We start from the raw sequence: 20,000 nt of genomic DNA, 5'->3' as shown, positions 1-20,000 counted from the left end.
ATCCAGGCATCCATTTTTTGTCTGTATCATCTGTCCTTAAGGTAGGTCATTGTGGCCTCATTTTGAAATTCTATGGATATGCATAGTTAAGTTATATTTGGATTATACCTTGCACACTGAGAAGCCTAGAACAATCAAATTTTGTCATTGGTTGGATTTGGAGGGGGGGGGGGGGGGGGGGGCTATGTGTTCTACCAAAAAATAGGACAATGTAGCAGCATTTTGAAATACTTAATCAAGTCATGTCTGAATCATATCTTGCATGCATACTGTGCATGAGGCTTAAATTAACCAAATTTGGTCAATTGATGTATCTTGGTGAGAAGATGTGTTGTGACTCAAAATTATAGTTCCCTGTTACTTCTTCTTGGAATTTTTAATGGCTATTCATAGTCAAATCGTGTATAGATCATATCTTACACACTATGAGACTAGTATGTCCACTTGATGCATTATGGGTGCTTTGCCCAAAAAGTAGGTCATGGTTATAAGCTTCATTTTGGAATTTAGAGCTATCCATAGTCAAATCATGTTAGATCATATCATACGTTTCACATTTTGAAGCCTTGCATTATGAATTTTTCATCTTTTCTTTGATTTTTAGGTCACCTGAGTCACTCAGGTGACCTATTGCTATCTGTTTTTGTCCGTCGTTGTCTGTCATGCGTTGACATTTAAACATTTTCAGCTTCTTCTCTGAAACTGCTCAACCAATTTCAACCAATTTTGGCATATAGCATCTATGGGTGAAGGGGGACAAAAATTGTGAATATCATGATCCCTGCCCCCCTGGGGCCTGAGGGGTGGGGCTAAAACCACCAAAATTGATGCAATCTTTAAAAATCTTCTTCTTTACTCCTGGACATCAAGCAGTCAAACTGTTGGCATGATTATGATAAGCATTGAGCCCTCTACCAAAATTGTGAAATTCATAGCCCCAGGGTCAGGGGTTCTGGTGCTAGAGCGGGGCTATATAGATCATATAGTGAAAATGCATTATTTCTTTGAAAATCTTCTTCTCTGCTCCTGGGTATGAAATAAACTAAGTAAGTACATAGTTATGTTGATAAAGACTGCCTCTTCCAGAATTATGAATTTCATGGCCCCTGGGTCAGGGGTTCTGGTGTTAGGGCGTGGCCCTATTGATTATATAGTGAAAATGCATTAATTCTTTGAAAATCTTCTTCTTTGCTCTTGGGTATGAAATAAACTAACTAAGTACATAGTTATGATGAGCAAGAGTGCCTCTTACAAAATTGTGAATTTCATGGCCCCAGGATCAGGGGTTCTGGTGTTAGGGTGGGTTCTATTGATTATATAGTGAAAATGCATTAAATCTTTGAAAATCTTCTCCTCTGCTCCTGGGAATGAAATAAACTAACTAAGTACATAGTTATAATGAGCATGGCTGCCTCTTCCAAAATTGTGAATTTCATGGCCCCTGGGTCAGGGGTTCTGGTGTTAGGGTGGGGCTCTATTGATTATATAGTGAAAATGCATTAAATCTTTGAAAATCTTCTTCTCTGCTCATGGGTATTACATAAATTAAGTAAGTACAGGTAACTCTTGATGGCTCGAACTTTGATCTCTCGAAGTTCTTGATCGCTCGAAGTGAGTCTCCGGTCCGGAATTTTTCCACTATATAACTAAGCAAATTTACTCTCGATTTCTCGAACTCTTGATCTCTCGAAACCCTTGATCCCTCGAAGTCAAAATGCAGTCCCGTTATGTATTTTCTGTTGGAATTTACCCTCGATACCTTGAAGTGGCTATGTGTACACAAGGTTACATAATTAACACCTTTACCTGGACATTTAAATGGCCCCAGGCAGAAGACGCGGTACTCAAGGAACGGGATGTTTTTTCAGGTGACATTTACAGCAAGGTGATAATTTATAATTAATCATATTTAGCCTATCTGCTATAAAAATAATTAACATCGACTGTCTTTTCGATAATTTAGAGATGCAGCGAAAAGTAGAAATTGATTTCAAAACGAGACACTAATTTAATTTTCAGTTTGAGTCAGTGTAAAAGTTACATGACAAATGTGAAGTCGGAAACTCTGCATAACAGCCTCAATCTCAATATTACCACTATTGCTGGACAAATACGTACAGATCATGTTTGGTTTCAATATGTACAAAAAGTCCATGCTATGTACGACGCTGTAAAATGTCGTTTTCATTTAACGAATGCGTAGTATGATGTTCGTATTACATAGAATAAATAAATAAAAATGAAATGATGATATACATTATTTGCTTTACTCAGTTTGATAAAATTATAAAAATATTCACCTAAATCGAAAAAACATCGTTGTTTTATAAAATCACGAGTAAAACTCTATGAAGGAAAATCATTACTTCCGGTAAGACTAATTTTAAAATCTGTCAACCAACCCAAAAAATTCCGGACTCTTGAAAACTCGAACTCTTGATCTCTCAAAGTTTTTCCTCGGTCCTGCGGACTTCGAGGTATCAAGAGTTACCTGTATATAGCTATGATGAGCATAGCTGCCTCTTTCAAAATTGTGAATTTCTAGGCCCCTGGGTCAGGGGTTCTGGTGAAGGGGGGGGGGACTCTTTGATTATATAGTGAAAATTCATAATTTCTTTCAAAATATTTTTTTCTACTCCTGGCTGTAAAGCAGATAAACAAGTGTATAGTTATGATGACCAAGGATGCTTTTACAGAATTTTTAAAACTTGTGGTTCCAGGGGTTCTGTTGTTTCTCTGAGGGGGGGGGGGGGAGGGGGGGCTCTATTTGATTATATAGTGAAAATGTGTGAATTCTTTGAAAATTTTCAACTAATTGCATAGTTATGATGATGAGGGTACCTCTTCCAAATTTGTAAATTTTCATGACCCAGGGTCATGGGTTCTGGTGTTAGGGTAGGGCTGTGTTGAATAGTGAAAATGCATTATTTCTTCGAAAATCTCCTCTGCTTCTTATTGGAAGCAAACAGAGTAAAAGTTTTAATAAGCAAGGGTATTTTTACCAGAATTTTGAACATCTGGACCATTTAGTCAAGTGTTCTGGTCCTGGCAATTTGTATTCTATTGAGTGAAGTTATTCCCCTTTGCCATTCACTTTTGATAATTAATCACTGTAGATAATGTATTTGAAAGGTTAATAGAATAAGAGAATTATGCAAGAACATTTATTGTATAATACAAAAAGTACTTTCATCGTTTTAATAATCAGGTAGACTTGGAAATGATAGATGAATAAAAATGAAACAAAAATAACTTATCTTCTTAGATGTTCTTCAAAGGCCAAGTGAGGCAAATGTGAGAGGTAATAATATACATGTAGATATTTTGTTAAAAGTCTGCATGGTAATAGTGATAAATGGGGGACAGATAGAAAGATACTAGTCAATTGTTTTGTTGATCTTAATCATACTATTTTTCTTGCTATTGGGCAACAAAGCTTCATTTATCAGTTTATGGATCCTCTAAATTGTTGTACTCAGGTGACCGTTAAGGCCCTTGGGCCTCTTGTTTGATAGATAGCGAAGAATTCAAAACTCTTACATGTTCTTTTTTTTGTACATAAAAGAGAACTTCACACATGTATGTTATATCTTCACTAGCCAAGGGTTTCTGATCCACTACTCTCCTCACAAACCCTTGGCCCATGGTGCTAAAAAAAATCAGTATTTTTTTATTGAATTGTTATTGGAGTTGATTGATAACATGCCATTCTATAAATAGCTATGGTATATCCAATGTTGATATGCAAATAATGATCAGGAATTTATATTCCAGATGTAGATTTGCATGCTAAATAACATCACTCAAAACCTTCTTGTTAGTTATTCTCCAAAAACTTTCATTTTTAAATTCTTTTTTTTTCTGTCAATGATGCAATCTGTGCTTATGTGGTAAGATTCAAGATGACATGACGTTAACAAACCTGACTTTTGACAGCACCATAGGCCAGGGTTTATTCAGAGAGTAGTGGATCAGAAACCCTTGGCTAGCAAAGATTATGTATGTTATAGTTAGGGTTGGATACCGTTAAGGATGAAACGGTACGATACCATACCGGTATTTTTGAAACGATACGGTATTTTTAATGATACGGTACTATGCAATGATGAATGAGAATGAGGGTTCATTTTATAACAAATGTGCCTTCACCATTCACTAACCTTTCAACAGGGTATTATTTTAACTCGGAATAATTATTTCATTCGGAATATAAAGAATTGAAAAAAATAAGCAACTAAGTCTCCTTACATGTACTTGTAGCTCAGAAGAAAAAAAATGTTGCCTTTATTCTCTGCATTTTGTGTCTAATACAGTATTGGGGTAAAGATTTTGCTTATCTCTCTATAAATAATTTATTTTATTTCTTGTAATATTGTTTTTTTCTTTTTAATTTATTTGTTTGTTTGTTTATTGTTGTGTTTGTTTATTTATTTGTGTAAACAAGGTTGCTTGTATTGGCAGGGGTTAGATGAAAATTTTATGGGGTTAGTTGGCGCATGCCTAAAGGGGTTAGTCGCCGCTCAGCGGCGACTAACCCCTTTGAGCATGCGCCAGTTGAGTTAGTTAAAAATCCTGTAGTAAATCCATACACAATGTGTATTCAGTCTGTACTGTTAATCAGTCCACGCGATGTACAAATTAAACGGTAATTAACACGGTAGAAGTATTTGTACTGTCACACTGCGCTAAAATCTCAAGTATCTTTCATTCTACAAGTATCCATGAATGAAGACTACACATGCCGATATCCTAAAGAAATAACTCGCAGAGAACGAAAATACATACCAATGCATATTCATTACGATAACCGAAAACACTAACAAGTATTTTTACAGTCGTAACAACGATTAAATCCAACAAATAACCAGAGAAATGCGACGATGTCAACACTGCCAATACACTGCAGACAACTCCTGTTCGACGTCACTTTTCGAAGTGCGACGTCACACGTACACTGTTTTCCCGAACTTTCTGTGTCAAAATGGCGAATAGGCATTGTATGTAATATAAGGTATTCTGTCATCGTAGTACAACACACAAACTTTATTCCTTTAGATTAAAGTTTTCCTTCACTTAGGTAATCAAATATCAGAAGAGGAGACGAAAGTGGGGAGTATTTAGTACAGAAAACAGGTTACAAAAATTTGAAGATCCATGATCCGCGCACTTGTTTCACCCCAGCTAAGAGGTGCATATTTAGTGTGCACATCTCGAGTTTTCAAGTCGATGTGACGTCACAGTCAAGAGCAGCTATATAGTATGACAAGAGCATGATAATGCAGGGAACAGATTCTGTTAAAAAATTAAATTATTTGTATCTTTCGATTGATTTTAAATAAAAAGATCAACATTTAAAAAAAATGATTTATAGTGAAAGCTTAAAGAACATTAATCGTCAATTATCAATACATTTTGATCCTACGGGGGGGGGGGGGGGGCTTTTGGAACCAAATAAGGGGACGACCATTTGATTCTGAGGGGAGGGGGGTAATAAATAATCTGTCCTTTAAAATGTTGGTCTTGGAAATAAATAATCCGTTCTTGACTGGCAAGAAAATAAAGAATTTGTCTTTGACTGATGCTATGAAAATAGTCCTTCACCGACATAAAAAATAAATTGGACTCGGAAAAATTTCCACCCACCCCTTTTCAGAATCAAATGGTCGTCTCCCAATCTGTCTTGCATACACTGGGACAAATAAGGAGGAATGTAACCCAACCCCCAATCCCAATTTTCTCAGATTATTTTTTTTTGTTTGTCAGATTTTTCAAGGAGAAGTAAAAAGTAAATTAAGCTTGATTATCTCTCTCAACTTTGATTTGAATCGACAAAATATTGCCAGCCCCTAAATTATATCCATTATAGCCATATCCTAAATTATTTTGTAATTAAGTAAAACCCGTGAAATAACAGATCGATATATTAAAAAAAAATCAACCAGATGATTCACGTTGACCATTACTTAGAGAGTCTATATCGATATCCAAATCCTATACCCCCACCCCGATTTTAATAATCACATACAGCACAGTTGAAATATTTAATTTCTTTTAATTTTCTTCTTGAATCTTAAAACTTCAGACAAACCGTGTAGATCAAGGAAACAATTTATAAACGAAATACTAAACAGCTTCACAGAAACCCGATTCTTAAATCAGGGGGCTTCTTAAATCAGGGGGCAATGGTTAGATTTTATTCCCACCCCATTTCCGGCAGGAAAAAAATGGCAGGTTTAATCACAATGTAATAACAAAAAATGGGGTAGAGGTCGGCTTTTCAATAAAAAAAATTCCAGACAAGGCTCTCTGAAAAAAAAGTCACTACATCGAAGGGTTTTAATCTATATGCACTTTCTAAATGTACCTTATATTCAATATCTCTTTCTCCCCTAATGGAGGTTTTTCCTCCGGTGATGATGGTCACAGGATACACGTATTTGGTATTTGGCAGTACTGGAAGTTTCCGAATCACACTCAGCCAATCGCGAAAGAAGTAGACCTTGCAATCATATTTTATGCCAATTATAAATAAATGAACACACACACACACACACACACAGTATTTTAGTTTTTCTTTTATTAACAACGATAAATTCCTCCTTCCTGAACAAAGTGTGACATGTAAAACTTTGAATTATGTTTTAAATCCTCTTTTACTTTTTTTTTTTTTTTTTTTTTGATAAATCCATGCACTAAAATGGAGATGAAGATTATTGCAAGATGTATAGCGATAACCTAATATTATTGTTTGCCGTACACACCTCGTAAAACACAAATGTTGAGATGATGCAAGTTTATGTTTGTGATCAATACATACTCATCTAAACTACACTTCAAAGTTCATTCAGATACTGTACATGTATTAATTTTTTTCGTAGACAGCAAGAATGAAGGGCAGACAGGACAAAAAACATGCGCCCGATCTTCGATCTTTGAATTTAGACATAAAATTTACTATTAAATTCTGTTTCATTGATAATGTTTTCGCACATTTACGCAAATATCCTTTCTATATTATTGTGCAGTGAAGTATATTTATTTAGATGAGTATTTTTCGTAATTTTATATTTTTCGCATATACTTATGTACATATTTTCTTTCTAAATGTTCTATTGCTTAACTCGAGTTATCTTTACATTTAAATTAAAAAAAAAAAATAATGTAACTACAACTCACGCATGCTGTAGAAGACATCAATACATATCTGATTTCATTGTCAAACCCAGAAAGAAGATTATGGTCTCCTTATGTTCATACAACGGAGATCTAGATTGCCATGCTTTTACTTTACAGGGGGAAAAATCACTAAATTAAAAAAATTAAAGTGAACCATTTATGAGGAGCCGACAAAACTATTGCGGGGGGGGGGGGGGGGGTTATCACTTTCCTTAGTCAATTTCTCCAGATACCTAAATTTCTTTACCAATTCACAACGGATCTGTGTTTCCTGGTGTAATTGATATTGGTTAAATTACTGCATGGTGAAATTAATGGAAGAGCCTTATGTGACGACCATTTACACGGATATCTGCTCGACATTTTCTCAAATGAAAAATAATCGATGTTACCCGACGTCTGGACTGTCGACGAAAGTCAGCAGGTACAACGCATTTATCAGGCATGTAGTATCGGGGGGGGGGGGGGGGGGGCTGCCCCCACTTTTTTGCCAGTTATAACCTTTAACTGTTGACAATATTCATTGGTGGTGAATAAAATTTGGCTAGTTAATTTGTAAAAATCCCCCCACCCTCCAACTTTCAAAAACGATACTAAGTGCCTGTTTATACAAAATGGAGTCGCTGCCACTTGATGTTATTTTTCTTTTAATGAAAAAATATACCCCCTACCTAATTATTAGGTAGGGGATATATTTTTTTTATTGAAAGAAAAATAAATAACGTCAGGTGCCTGTGGTTGCATCCTATTTCTTAAAGATTAGGTAGGGGGTCTATATAATATTTTTTAAATTTTTTATACTAAAAGAAAAATAAGTAACGTCAGGTGCCTGTGGTCGCTTCCTATTTATTAAAGTATTGGATAGACAGAATTGATTGTCCCTTCTGTAGTATGTTTTAGATACATGTACAGGTAAGATCTTAAAATTCAAAGAAGTTAAGCTCCAGACTATAAATAATTATATATGGATAAGTCTCTATATTTTCATGGACGCCTACTCAACACATTCGAGGTAGTACATGTACATGTATTTCCGCTTCTCGGAAAGGCCCGAGAAGTTGCGATTGTTGATCTGAAAGAGACAAACCAAAGCGCATTATGTACAAGCACAATAAAAAAGGTCCAGAAAACAGAGATTTGTTAGGAATTTTCAAAGTCCCAGGGCTGGGGCATGTATATCTATACTTATAAATTAATAAATTTTGCAAATAAACTCCGAAACGGATGCATCAGAGTTCTTACTTACTCCTCTAACAATACACTAGATACAAGCTGATGTCCGTAAACTATATTTAGATTTCACTTGCATAGTAAATATCGTACATTAAATTAAAAGTCTACTTTTATTTTCTATAAACAGCCATGAAATAGAAAAAACCTGAGTACGGTGGCGTTTCCGGTTGGCGGATCTAAGTTACTGGCAATTTTTAATGAAATTGACAACAAGCAATCATTTATTTATTTCATAAAACGTCATCACTGAATTATTCAATCAAAACTTGATTTAAATGATATAAAAGAAATAAGTTTTGATAACCGATTAAAAAGGGAAATGTGCAAATTATTTTCGTCATTCACTGATCTTAATATTGACGGAAGCTTCTAGAACATCATATAGCATCGAGCCCGATGTTAAAAAGAAAAACGAGGCGATCATTTAAAAAAAAAAACCTTTTGTATGAATGGTCATTGAAATAATGGTAAATCATTGATAACACTATAAGTTTTGAATATATTTATATATCGAAAGACTATTACATGTATGTCGTAGGTTTTTCTATAATAAATTTATTAGAATATTAATAAAATTTGTATTTATTCCTTATACTGAGAGCATCGTGGCAACGAACCCGAAGTACAATTTGTACTTCGGAATAAACCAGCTTACATGAAAGACAATTAAAGCTGTGTAAAATATTGTGCTTTAATCAATACATTTCAGTTTTTTTCTGAATAAAGTCATTTGTATCAAATACTCAGCCTAAAAGCTAATTTTTACACAGACCCTGTACTTGGGTCTTGCATTATAAATATGTATGTACCTTATTGATATGTAAAAAAAGTAAAGTACATTTTTACATATCAGTAAGGTATGTACATATTCATAAACCAAGACCCAAGTACCTGTGAATTTTTAACCCCCCCCCCCCCCCCCCCCCCCCCGAAAAAAATCAATTTATCAGTAAAATGTGCATATTCGCTGCTTTTATCCTTTACGGAAATGAAGTAAGAGCATCTGAAGTACAATATCCATAACATAGTATAACAGGTTTCACAATAAAGGTCCATTAATGAAATTGTTATATTTCAAGTTTTTACAGAAAAGGGGGGGGGGGGGGGGCGGTGGAGACGTACATCTACTTCATGCGGAATTTTGAACAAAGTATTTCTTCCTCCTATAAGCCTGTAGGCTGTCAGTAGAAACTACAATATATTTTCTGTCGTTAGTGATATAAATTCAATTCCCCGCGCTTGCGCGCGGGATTTCATCTAGTACTAGTATATACGTCCCAGCTAAGGGCCATAAGCCCATAATTTTCGTAAAGATGAGCCAGTCAACACGAAACTCATACTTGATCTGTAAGACATCAGTATCAAAAGAGTTAAGACATACTAAAAATCAGCTCATTATGTACCAGTAGTATCTTCAAGTATAGACATAAAAATCTGGAAAAATGACGGACGGACAGGGGGTAACACTACACTAGACAAAATCGCTAACGCACAAATAAAATTAAAATACTAATTTTCTAAAATTGTTTATGATGTTTTTGAGAAACAAATATGTTATCAAAATAAAAAATGAGACATTTAATGTCCTAACTTATCAATAACTACGATGTTAACTGAAGCGTGACCATTTGTAGAAATAATGAAAATCGTGCTCATACTTTTTGGAGGAAGAAATTTTTATTTTTTTTCTTTGTGTTTGTATTCTTTATGTTTGTACTAACTAAAAACCCAGAAAAAATTACAACTATGCCACGTTTGACTCTGGAAAAGCGTGTCTAAGCAGTTAGCTAGTATGGCGTGTGTAGGGGGTAGCTTTGGAGAAATTTGTATATAAAAAAAATAAAACAATTCATACATCATTCTTTCTTCTAGTGAAGATTAGTTACAATTAGATTAACAAATAAAAAAATTGTTTACTTTAGATAGCCATGGCATTTAATAAGCACCACAAGACAATTTCAAGATTCTTCCACAAAACTGGGGCAACCGGAAGTTAGGTAGACTGGGTATGGACACCAAGGCACTGGATGAATACTAGGCAATATGATAGTCAATCGCTGTATATTATTTGATTTTTCACTCGGAGATTGCTTTTGTTGCAACCTCACGGACCACAATTTGTGATTACCAACTTCATATAGTTGAAAGAAACGATGCGCAGTGCATGTCGGGAAAATGGTTTTCGGGCAAGAAGGTCACAAAAGTTTTTTGTCATGACACTGAGACATTTGTCAATTCCACTATATTGGGAAATATGGTATATTAGATATACAATACCGATTAAGTAAATGTTCAATTCACAAACAAGAATAACAAGTGGTGCGTTAGCAATTTTGTCTAGTGTATATGTTCCGGCCATTGAAAATGCAGAAAATTCAAAGTAAACGTGGAAACAACGGAAAAGTGGCTAACTATCACTACTAGGCATTTTTTGTAGCTTGCCGAAATGCAAAAACAGTGACTCTAGCTTGTCGTTTTTGATCTGCAGATTACACTCGGATGGATCACTGAAAATAAAGACTACTCCCTTGGATGCAAAAAAGTCATGTCATACCGGATTGTTTCAAGTTGAATTGTACTGTATGAAATCTGAAGGAAAAATGATTGAGAAATGATAGAATTGAAATGTTTTAATGATTTTGTTTTCTTACAAAACAAGTGAAGATTAAAGTGAAGTGGATGCGCTCATGTGGAACAGACAGTCATATTGAGACATTACCAACTTTTTATTAAAATACATGTGCGTGATTCTGTAAATGTTAAACTGAAAAAAGATGCACGTGTTTCAAACTTCCTTCATGTCTTTCTTAGCATAAACATTATAGAGCTTCAGTCTTATCATGCAGTCGTTTTGGTTTTCAGTGTACAATGTAGATGGAATTACATGTATTAATATTGAGATCGATCGGAAGTACATGTATGTATACACGTCACCTTAGATTTCTGTAAACATGATCTACATTGTACATAATTAAATAATTTATCAGGAAGAAATGCATTTTAAAGTCTAGTTAACTTCTTTTTGCAGATACACAGAGACTATATATACGTATCTATGACTTGCATGTTTTTTTGTTTGTTTTTTTTTTGTTTTTTGTTTTTTTGGATTTTATTAAATTAAGAGATTGAGAAGAAATATTTCAATTGATCGTTTGGTTTTGCATACATATATATGTTTCTTCAACTCATCAGGGTCAAATGTTCTTCCTGACAGGTTGTTGAAGTCTTCATCCGGGAAAAAAATTGCTGTCACAATAATTCATTTAGTACATTGTTTTGAAAATAAGAAATGGGTGTCCTTAATATGTTAACTCCATCGGATACAATCGTGTGCTGCTGCTGCTGTCTGCTATAGATAAGAAAAATCCTCATTCAATACGTGTGTTCTGCAAGGATTAACACCGAGGTCTACAAGTATACGGTTATGAAGGTAATATAAGCGAAGACAATTTTTCTTTATTTTTTGTACTGTTTCACAGGAAGGTTGGAATTTATTCAAAAACTTCTACACGAGAAGAAGAAAACACTTGCTGTTGCCTTCAACTCGACATTTCGATATATCGACAACGTATTATCAATTAACAACAATAACTTTCATTCATATGTTGACTCGATATATCCCAGTGAAGATACCACAGAGTCTGACACATCTGTTTCATATTTAGATATTTTACTAGAAAAAGACGTTAATGGTAACCTAACAACAAAGCTTTATGATAAACGTGATGACTTCAACTTTTCAATCCTCACCTTCCTTACTTATGTAGCAAATATACCCTTATCACCTGCATCTCTCGATACACAAGAGTATGTTCTACCTATGAACAATTTCTAAAACGAGGCAAGCTATTGACAAACAAGTTGATGAAACAAGGATATCAACAGTCTCGTTTGATGTCATCTTTTCGCAAGTTTTACGGTCGACACAATGATCTTGTCAGCACGTACAACTTATCATTGAGTCAAATGCTGACTGATGTTTTTCATACTAATTGTTAGGCCATTATTTATACACTGAACTGTCTATGGGTTTTTCTTTTTTTTTTTCCCGATCATTCAAGGAGCACACGGCGGGTGTGACCGATTGGCAGGGGATGCTCACTCCTCCACTGGCACCTGATCCCACCTCTAAATTTTGAGGTCCGTGTTTGCTCTGCTCCAAATTTGTATACTTTCATTGGACCTTCCAGATTGAATACTGTTCGTTATCTTCATCTTTTCATACAGATGACAATTAAGAGAAAAACAAATTCCTGAAATACAAGTATACATGTATTCTAATTTTGATAAAACATAAGTTTTTGGAATGAATTAAGATAAAGAGCTACAAAATATTTTCCTCGTCTCTATTTATAAACAGGCATGTAGTATTCGGGGGGGGGGGGGTCTGCCCTCCTTTTCCAAACATACCCCCCCCCCCCAAAAAAAAAAAACACCACACACATACGTTCAAAAACGATACTACGTGCCTGATATATATACACAAAGATGTTCACTGCAGGACTTGAACTTATCATGAAAAACAAGAACACTCGCGGCTAGCTTGTTAATCAATAAAAATAATTTTTGGTGATCGAGTTTTAGATGAAATATTTTTCAAGCTACAAAAATAATGTATTCAGATGTCCGCACTTTACAAAATGCAGTGTAAATTTTTGTCAATAGTGCCGCATTTTTTAAAAGATTATAGTCACAAATGAAGAATCAGTGTATTAAATCCAAGATGCTCTCCTTAATTATTACCACTTCGGATTACATTGTACATTATACAAAAGGTTTTTTTTTTTATTTTATTTTATCCAAAATCTAACATCTAGCGGCTTGACAAGCTTTCCGTTAAATACAGTTACATGTAATATCTATCACCTGGCTGCTAAGTTAGGCTTACAATCAACTCTCTACCATCGACTTACCAGTGATAGAAATAAACAACAGTTCTGCAAAAGGAGACCTGCTACGATCTTGAACACAACCATCAAATAACCCACTTTCACTTAAAAGTAACGGCACATACAGAGAGAGATTTCATATTTACGAAATTTTGATTAATCTACATGTATAAAATAGTATCAAATACAGATATTAAAAAATTTTACTAATCCTTTGTATAGGCATTTTATGTTAAAAATCTTTTGCAACTTGCAAGGGCAGATCCAGGAATTTTTTCCCAAGGGGAAGGGGGGGGGGGGGGGCTTTCACACAAACTAACACCTATCTTACTTGTAAGGGCAGCTCACTCTAACTGCATAAAACCACCCCATTCGGCAAACCTCGGGTGATTCCGTCACCTTCATCACAGAGGTACGAATCGGCCGAGGTGTGCCGAGTGAAAACTACCCAACAAGTAGAACTCTTTAGTATGCAGTGTTTAGAGCTTCTTTAAGAATTCTTGAAATTAAATAGTTGCAATTATAAAGTTAAAAATTAATAAGAGATATGTGTACCAGAAGTAAACATCTACATGTCGATCTATAGAAGCCGATACAGAAGATCCCAAGTGGCACCCGAACCCCATCCCCGCAAGTCGGGAAAAGGTGGCTTCTTCTTTAAACTGTTCAAAGTTTTGTGCTTAACCGAGAAAAACACCATGTGTGTAGCATACACTGTAAACTATTATATTTTTTTTCTGCACGTTAATATTTCTTAAGTAGGATAACCCGTAAATGTTATGAAATCTTGAAGATCGTTAGTACTAAATAATAAATACTCAACATAATTTGTGGTTCATTAAACTTCCCATTCAAACAATACATAAGAACTACTGAAAATTTTCAGTTGATAAATAAAAATAAAATCTTTATGTTAAAAATTTTCAATTTCAATGGTTAGTAATAAAATGATAGAACTTTGAATCACGTTGTCGTTTTCCGTAGCATGCTAAAAACGGAAAAGAACATGCATGATCCGAACAATTTGAGTTTAAAGATATACCTTCTTGTATTATCTATCGTGCCTGAAAAAGAAATGTATGGTTAAAGCTGAAAATTAACTGTAGCCCATGTACCGGTATATGCCTATATATTAATATTGCCCACCTGCCACCAAGTTTAAAAAAAAAGTGTTGAACATCTCATAAATCGTTCAATTATAAAATTATTCTATAAGCTAAATGCACAACAACCCAAATCTTCTACTGGATTTGACAATGAAATTATATATAATTGGCTTGAAGACATCTTATGTTTGCAAGAAATGTTATAATTGCTCCAATTTAAACCAAAAAAAAAAAAAAAATCAAGCGTAGCAATGGATTGACAGATAAAACACTTTGAACATGGGGGGGGGGGGGGGGGTCTTCCATAAGTATTAGCGAATTTTTTTTAATTTCATATTTTATACATGTAATTCAATGAGAGTCATTAAATTTTACACAATTACAGGATATAAATTGTGCATGAATGGTGATTAAATGTAAAAAAAAAAATTATAATTTTTTAAAATGACCACGAAACACAGAATTTGGTAGAGGATTACAAAAATCGGTCGCATATATACCAAATACAGTATATTTTTTGTTCTGTCTGTGTTTCATTCTATTACATTTAGTTGTCTGTCTGCGAAAACTCTAATATTTCACCTAGGCCTAACTTAAATTTGAACCGTAGTAGGTAAAATTATCAATCACCTTCAATGTATAAATTACTTATGCTTTTTGAAGTGTATTTAGAACAAAGACTCTGTTTTTTTCTGCTTAACCGTAATCTAAACATATACAGTAATATACTTGTATGTACATCCATAAATTAATCTGGGCTATCCCTAATTTACAGGCCCGTAGGAAGCAATCTCGGGGGGGGGGGGGGGTACTACCAAAATTCCTTGACAAGCACAATTTTTTTTTTTAAAATCCATCAGACGCCTTTTTTTTTTTTTATAGAGGCACAAGCATCAAATAGCTATTTTTCTATAGTATAAAACATACTGGCAAAATTATTGGGCGTTGGGGTGGCACGGCTCCTGCCATATTTTTTTTATTACACTGAATCGAGCCTTCCAATGTTCTGCAAGAATTGGTAATTGTTTCTAAGCGGCATTAGCCAGTAGTCACTACACTCTTTTTTTGGATAATTCCTTCAGGGCCGGTCTGATTTTAATAAATAAATAATAAAATCAAAATAGTTCATATGTGCTTTATGATATTATTGCTTCCGTGTAATAAAAACCATCACTGAATTGAAAATGATTGAAAAGGGGGGGGGGGTAAAAGGCTTTGAAATGGAAAGACTATGTAAATAATGTCCAATATGATATAATTTTTTTTTTTTGTGATTATTGAGATATTCCATGTCTTTTTTTTCAGGGATGATTTTTAAAAATAATTTGCGACTAAGTAGACGACCATTAGATTCTGACGGAGCGGGGGGGGGGGGGGGGGGGGGTATTCATTTCGAACATGTCCAGGGACAGATAATCAATTTTAAGTTAAGAAAAGAAAATTAACCTCTTAAACAAAACTTTATTTCATGTATGTTTGGGAGGAGGCAAAAAACGGTCAGATTATTTATTTCTCCCTTATTTTTAACATTTATTCCCAGAATCTGCCACCACCTCCCCCCCCCTTTCAAAATCAACTGATCTCGTCTCTTAAGGTTAAAATGTAATTATTGTCGATTTATCTTTTCTTTAAATTAATTTCAAAATGGTATTTATCTTCTTTCTAATAATACAAGCAATGTTCAGCACAGATGTAAGCCTACATATATTTATGGTTGTGAGTGTGACGTCACATCGACTTTGAAACTCGAGATGTGCACACTAAATATGCACCTCTTAGCTGAGGTGAAACAAGTGGGCGGATCATGGATCTTCAAATTTTTGTAACCTGTTTTCTGTACTAAATACTCCCCACTTTCGTCTCCTCTTCTGATATTTGATTACCTAAGTGAAGGAAAACTTTAATCTAAAGGAATAAAGTTTGTGTGTTGTACTACGATGACAGAATACCTTATATTACATACAATGCCTATTCGCCATTTTGACGCAGAAAGTTCGGGAAAACAGTGTACGTGTGACGTCGCACTTCGAAAAGTGACGTCGAACAGGAGTTGTCTGCAGTGTACACATTGGCAGTGTTGATATCGTCGCATTTCTCTGGTTATTTGTTGGATTTAATCGTTGTTACGACTGTAAAAATACTTGTTAGTGTTTTCGGTTATCGTAATGAATATGCATTGGTATGTATTTTCGTTCTCTGCGAGTTATTTCTTTAGGAGATCGGCATGTATGTGTAGGCCTAGTCTTCATTCATGGATACTTGTAGAACGGAATACTTGGGATTTTTAAGCGTAGCGTGACAGTACAAATACTTCTACCGTGTTAATTACCGTTTAATTTGTACATCGCGTGGACTGATTAACAATACAGACCGAATACACATTGTATAAGGATTAACTATAGGATTTTTACCTATCTCAACTGGCGCATGCTCAAAGGGGTTAGTCGCCGCTGAGCGGCGACTAACCCCTTTAGGCATGCGCCAACTAACCCCATAAAATTTTCATCTAACCCCTGCCATTACAAGCAACCTTGTTTACACAAATAAATAAACAAACACAACAATAAACAAACAAACAAATAAAAAGAAAAAATAATTACAAGAAATAAAATATATTATTCATAGAGAGATAAACAAAATCTTTATTCAATACTGTATTAGATACAAAATGCAGAGAATTAAGGCAACATTTTTTTTTCTTTTGAGCTACAAGTACATGTAAGGAGACTTAGTTGATTATTTTTTTCAATTCTTTATCTTCCGAATGAAATAATTATTCCGAGTTTAAATAATACCCTGTTTTTCAATGATATAAACTTAAATGAGCTTATAAACTTTGTTCCATGCTTTAAAGAGATAACAATAGATATTCCTAATATTCAAATTACAAACTTTTAATAATGATCAACAAAACAAATCAACTGAATCCCAAACAAATTAATTTGCACAAATCGGCTGACTGCTTCACCCGGTTGCCAGGACCCCTTTTGTTGTCGCACTAAATGACAAAACATTAGATAATGAATAGGTAACATTTTTGTGACATTTTGCATTTTTAATTTACATTTATTACATGTACCAGTGAATGTATTTTGATTTTTTTTTTTAAATATACGTATTGGTTTACCTCAAATATCGGCAGTCGAAAGTAAGTATCGTTCTAAGAATCCATTTCGTTACATGTAATTAGCCTACCTTTTCAATGAGCGGAGAATTCGATTATCTTTTTTTTTTTTTAAATCAAATTGAATGTATTAAAATGTTTTAAAGAATAAGAAGTACCGTTATTAGTACCGGTATTAAATGAAACGGTATTTTACCGGTATTTTTGAAGTAACTATTCGGTACGGTATTGGTACCGAGGACCGGTATCCAACCCTAGTTATAGTTACTTTATTCCAATTTAGTTGTAAATAAAAGGGTCACAACTTGTTTTTATGCCCCGCCATGAATATGGCCAGGGCATATAGTGTTTGTCATGTCAGTCTTTCCATCTGTCTTTCTGTCATACTTTGCATTTAGCTCTGTTCAAAGCTCAGTTTCAAAGCAACTATCCAAGATATTTTTATCAAACTTCATATTCTGATAGATATTGATGAGAGCTATGCAACTGCAGCAACATTTTTTGACCTTGACCTTTCCTTTTCTTAAATTAGTGTTGAGCTCTGTTTTTAAGATACCATTCAAGATAGTGTAATCAAACTTCATATGTTGATACATACTGATGTAAGCTATTCAACTGATCAACATTTGTTGACCTTGACCTTTCCTTTGACCTTGACCTCACTTTTCTTAAATTAGTGTTTAGCTCAGTTTTAAAGATACCATTCAAGATGGTGTAATCAAACTTCATATGTTGATACATACTGATGTAAGCTATTCAACTGCATCAACATTTTTTGACCTTGACCTTTCCTTTGACCTTGGCCTCACTTTTCTTGAATTAGTGTCAAACTTCTTGTGCTGATACATACTGGTGTAATCTATTTGTGTCAATATTTTTTTACCTTGACCTTTCCCTTGACCTTGACCTCACTTTTCTTAACATAGTTTCAAATTTTTATATGCTAATACATACTGATGTAACCTTTTCAATTGTATCAACATTTTTTGACCTTGACCTTTCCTTTGAACCTTAATTTCATTTATTTTAAATTAGTGTTTAGCTCAGTTTAAATAAACCATTCAAAATATTTTTATCAAACTTAATATGCTGATACGTATTTGTGAGAACTATTCAACTGCATCAAAAATGGTTGACCTTGAACTTTCCTGTGACCTTGACCTCGCTTTTCTAAAATTTGCATTTTGCTTAATTTTAAAGAAACCATTTAAGATATATTTGTGTAAGCTTATGCATTTATACATAATTGGGTGAGAATTTATCATCTATATCCAACTTTTTAGATTTCAATTTCTATTCAAGATATTCTCATCAAATTTCATACATTGATACAAATTTTCATGTTGCATTACTAATATACCCTCGGCGGGGCATTCATGTCCTATGGACATATTTCTAGTTTGAGGATGCATTGTTGGCATATTATGTATCCTGGCAGAAAAATTGTAAAATTCATGACAGGTCTATTATTTTTTAAAATGGAGAATCATTTGATATCCATATTTCACTCAAAGATTACTTATGACCAGAGGATGTGTCAATTTTTAAACCAAGGTCATTTTGACAAGTTTAAGGTCACATTTGCAAAATTACAGCAGGATATATTATTTTGTGAGGTTGCTCACAGTACCTCTAGTTATCTCTTGCTAAGGTAGAATATAGTTTTGAAAAACAAAGCTCTATATCTTGGAAGGAATTTCTGTTATGAAATGAGATAACCTATTGTGCAGAACACATGACAATAAATATAGGAGTGGATTGATGTTTGTACTTGTTTGCTAACTTATTTGTACGTCCATTTTTCAAATTCAGATAACGCAAAGAGACACTATCACGAGATGGGAAATGAGGAGTCTGGAATTAAAGTTCCTAAATGGGATGAAGAATATGTATCAGGTGGGTTAGAATAAAATAAGTGTAAATCATATATCCTGGATTTATGAAGTAGTGGAAAAAGCAAGAGTTTCTGATTCATTTTTAACCCCACTTATTGAAGACGATAAGTGCATCGTTTGTTGGTCCTAAACTTTTGAACATTTTCAGTTTCTTCTCTTGAACCAGGCATTGGGTAATCATAATCGAGTAATCATAATCAATTACAATGATTACTTTTTTCAAGTAATCGACAGTGATCTGTAATTGACTTGAACCACTGAACCGTTTTCAGCTAATTTTGGCACATAGCATCAATAGGTGAAGGGGTACAAAAGTTATGAATTTCATGGTCCCTGCCCCCCCCCCCCCCCCCAAGGGGTCTTAGGGGTGGGGATAAAACCATCAAATAAGTGCTGTCTTGAAAAATCTTCTTTACTCCTGGACAACAACATTGAAACTGTTGACATGATTGTAATGAGCCCTCTACTAAAATTGTGAAATTCATGGCCCAAGTGTAAGGGGTTGTGATCATATTATAGTGAAAATGCATAAATTCTTTTAAAATCTTCTTCTCTCCCCCTGTATATAAAGCAGAAA

The 20,000-nt window shown here is 34.3% G+C and overlaps 1 protein-coding gene across 1 annotated transcript in view; it reads left to right on the top strand.

Moving 5' to 3' along the window:
* The window catches only part of LOC133189677 (sacsin-like), a 54,689-nt gene that overhangs the window by 9,845 nt on the left and 24,844 nt on the right, over nucleotides 1-20,000 (top strand). Inside the window, exon 2 of the mRNA XM_061325075.1 lies at nucleotides 19,341-19,424. Coding sequence (XP_061181059.1) covers nucleotides 19,367-19,424 — 58 coding nt within the window. The 5' untranslated portion in view covers nucleotides 19,341-19,366. The remainder of the gene's footprint in view (nucleotides 1-19,340; nucleotides 19,425-20,000) is intronic.

The sequence above is a fragment of the Saccostrea echinata genome, unplaced genomic scaffold, assembly GCF_033153115.1.
Source record: "Saccostrea echinata isolate AGI-Se365-2 ecotype Australia unplaced genomic scaffold, CSIRO_AGI_Sech_v1 ptg000019l, whole genome shotgun sequence".
Classification (NCBI taxonomy): domain Eukaryota; kingdom Metazoa; phylum Mollusca; class Bivalvia; order Ostreida; family Ostreidae; genus Saccostrea; species Saccostrea echinata.
Note: the sequence above shows the minus strand (reverse complement) of the source record. Positions and strands in the feature narration are given on the sequence as shown.